Genomic DNA, 2,909 nt, shown 5'->3' with positions numbered 1-2,909 from the left:
AGCTCCTCGTCGTTGCGGATGGCCAGCTGCAGGTGGCGCGGGATGATGCGCGTCTTCTTGTTGTCGCGGGCCGCGTTGCCCGCCAGCTCCAGGATCTCGGCAGTCAGGTACTCGAGCACCGCCGCCAGGTACACGGGCGCCCCGGCGCCCACCCGCTCGGCGTAGTTGCCTTTGCGCAGCAGCCGGTGCACGCGGCCCACCGGGAACTGCAGGCCCGCGCGCGACGACCGCGACTTGGCCTTCGCCCGCACCTTGCCGCCCTGCTTTCCGCGACCCGACATGCTCGCCTCTCCCCTGAGACTCCCGCAAGGGAAGAGCACACACCGGCTCCTTCCCGGTGGGGGGATGCAGCGCGCCTCCCCAGAACCGCCTTCCCTCCCTGGCTCCCTCTGGGCAGCGTCTTCCCATTGGCTCCCCCGATGACGGGCAGCCTTCGCTCCCAATAGGAACACTAGCCGTGGGACCGCCCTCTGCAGAGCTGACCAATCCACAGGGAAGACTTCTCGTTTTCCCTGACAAAGCCACACACACATATGTGTGTCCTGGGCCGGCGAGCTGGGTGTCTCCAATCCGCACTGGGGTGTCCGCCTGCACGCTTGTTCCCAAGAAAAGAAACGATAAAGAACGGAAGAAGCATGGTTCGGATGGAAAAGTCCCTAAGGGGAGCCCGACACAAGCCACGTTATTTTCAGTCACCATCCCCTTATATGCATGTGAAAGCTACACCATGAATAAGGAAAGACAAACGGAGGCATCGGTATTATGGTGCTGGTGAAGAACCGTGAGCTTCCAGAAGAACAAGTCTATTTTGGAAGAAGCAGAGCTTTAGTGCTGGAGAATGGCGGTGATTGTCTCACCGGACGCGTTGTTAGGAGAAAGCAGCCTCGGGAAAAGGGCACCGTGCCTGTTTAAATAGAGGGTCAGCGGAGAAGAGGGTGATTCTCAAGAGGTGAATGCACACAGTGGCCGCAGCAATGGGCTTAAACAGAACAATGGTGAGGATTAGGCAGGACCCGACCGTGTTTTCTTCTGTTGTAATAAGGTCCCTGTGAGTGTACTTCTTTCGATGCACCTCAAAACAAAACATATGATGCAATTTTAACTGCACCTGGAGTATGAAGTGCTCAAGCAAAAATGCCCTTAAAACGTGAAGTTGCACAGCCCGAAGTCTCCCTTCACCCACTTTTCTGTTGTCTGTCCCCCAAGGAGTGGGTTATATGTAGATCCCTATGATCGGTTCCCCCTTTCTACCCCACAGTGTAAGACATGATAAAATAATAATAATTTACAAATTATCAAGGGTTCAGGAAGGAGGGGTGTTGGGGAGGGAGAGGAAAAAATGAGGAGCTGATACCAAGAGCTCAAGTAGAAAGCAAATGTTTTGAGAATGATGATGGCAACAAATGTACAAATGTGCTTGACACAATGGATGGATGGATGGATGGATTGTGATAAAAGTTGTACAAACCCCCAATAAAATTTTTTTTTTAATTGAGGTTGCACTTTGTGCCAAGCATTACAATGCTCTCTGGATTTACCCTGTCAGTACAGCAGCTAACAAAACAGTTATTTCACTTGGGTAGTGGTTTGTCCTTTTGTACATGGGGTCACTACGAATTGGAGGCAACTCAAGTGAAACTGAAACCTCACTACCGAATTCTGCCTGCAGGTAGCGAATCAAAGGATGTATTGCATTGGGCAAAGCTGCTGCACAAGACTTCTGAAAGTGTTGAAGAGCAGAGATATCACTTTGAGGACTGAGGTATATCTGACTCAGGCCATTTTCAATCTCATATGCATACAAAGAACTAGACAATGTGAATAAGGAAGCCCACAAAAGAACTGATGCATTTAAATTATGGTGTTGGCAAGGAAAGTACTCAGGACTGCTAAAAGAACAAGCAACCTTGTACCGGAAGAAGTACAGCCAGAATGCTCCGTAGCATGGTACAGGAAGGGCCAGTCCCTGAAGACATCATACTTGTATAGTAGAGGAGTAGCGAGAAACAGGAGGACCCTCAATGAAATGGATTGACACAGTGGCTGCAGCAATCAGCTGAACATGATCATAATTCTGAGGATGGTGTCGGACAGGGCGCTCTTTCATTCTGTTGTGCATGGTGCTATGACGAGTCAGAACCAAACCACCACCATCTAACAACAATGCAGGTTATGTTGCTTATATCTTTAAACAGGAGCTGGACTTCTACCAACCCCATGGGCTGTTGGGAGACAAGCTACTCCAAAAGAGAGTTCATCAGTAACTGGACATTTGAACTTTCTTTTTTTTCTTTTTCTTTCTAAAATCATTTTATTGGGGGCTCATACAACTCTTATCACAATCCATCCATCCACCCACTGTGTCAAGCACACTTGTACACCTGCTGCCATCATCATTCTCAAAACAGTTTCTTTCCACCTGAGCCTCTGGTATCAGCTCCTCATTTTTTTCTTCTCCCTCCCTGCCCTCCCTGCTCTCCCTGCCTCCCTTACAAACCATTGATAGTTTATAAATTATTATTTTGTCATGTCTTACACTGTCCAACATCTCCCTCTACCCACTTTTCTGTTGTCTGTCCCCCAGGGAGGGGATTATTTGTAGATCCTTGCGATCGGTTCCCCCTTTCTACCCTACCTTCCCCTTCCCCTCCTGGTATACCTACTCTCATTATTGGTCCTGAGGGGTTTATCTGTCCTGGATTCCCTGTTTCCAGTTCTTATCTGTAGCAGTGTACATCCTCTGGTCTAGCCAGATTTGTAAGGTAGAATTGGGATCATGATAGTGGAGTGGGGTGGGGGGAGGCGGGGATCATTAAAGACCTAGAGGAAAGTTGAATGTTTCATCATTGCTATACGGCACCCTGACTGGCTCGTCTCCTCCCTGAGGTCCTTCTGTAAGTGGATGTCCA

General features: G+C 49.5%; 1 protein-coding gene across 1 annotated transcript in view; it reads right to left on the bottom strand.

Moving 5' to 3' along the window:
- Positions 1–355, bottom strand: part of LOC101639471 (histone H2A-beta, sperm) — a 2,703-nt gene extending 2,348 nt beyond the window's left edge. Inside the window, exon 1 of the mRNA XM_045288401.1 lies at positions 4–355. Coding sequence (XP_045144336.1) covers positions 4–281 — 278 coding nt within the window. The 5' untranslated portion in view covers positions 282–355. The remainder of the gene's footprint in view (positions 1–3) is intronic.
- Between the last annotated feature and the right edge of the window lie 2,554 nt (positions 356–2,909).

Source organism: Echinops telfairi, unplaced genomic scaffold (genome assembly GCF_000313985.2).
Source record: "Echinops telfairi isolate 266 unplaced genomic scaffold, ASM31398v2 ScPeMD7_21;HRSCAF=78, whole genome shotgun sequence".
Taxonomy (NCBI): domain Eukaryota; kingdom Metazoa; phylum Chordata; class Mammalia; order Afrosoricida; family Tenrecidae; genus Echinops; species Echinops telfairi.
The sequence above is the reverse complement of the archived record's forward strand: the minus strand, read 5'-3'. Positions and strand labels throughout refer to the sequence as shown.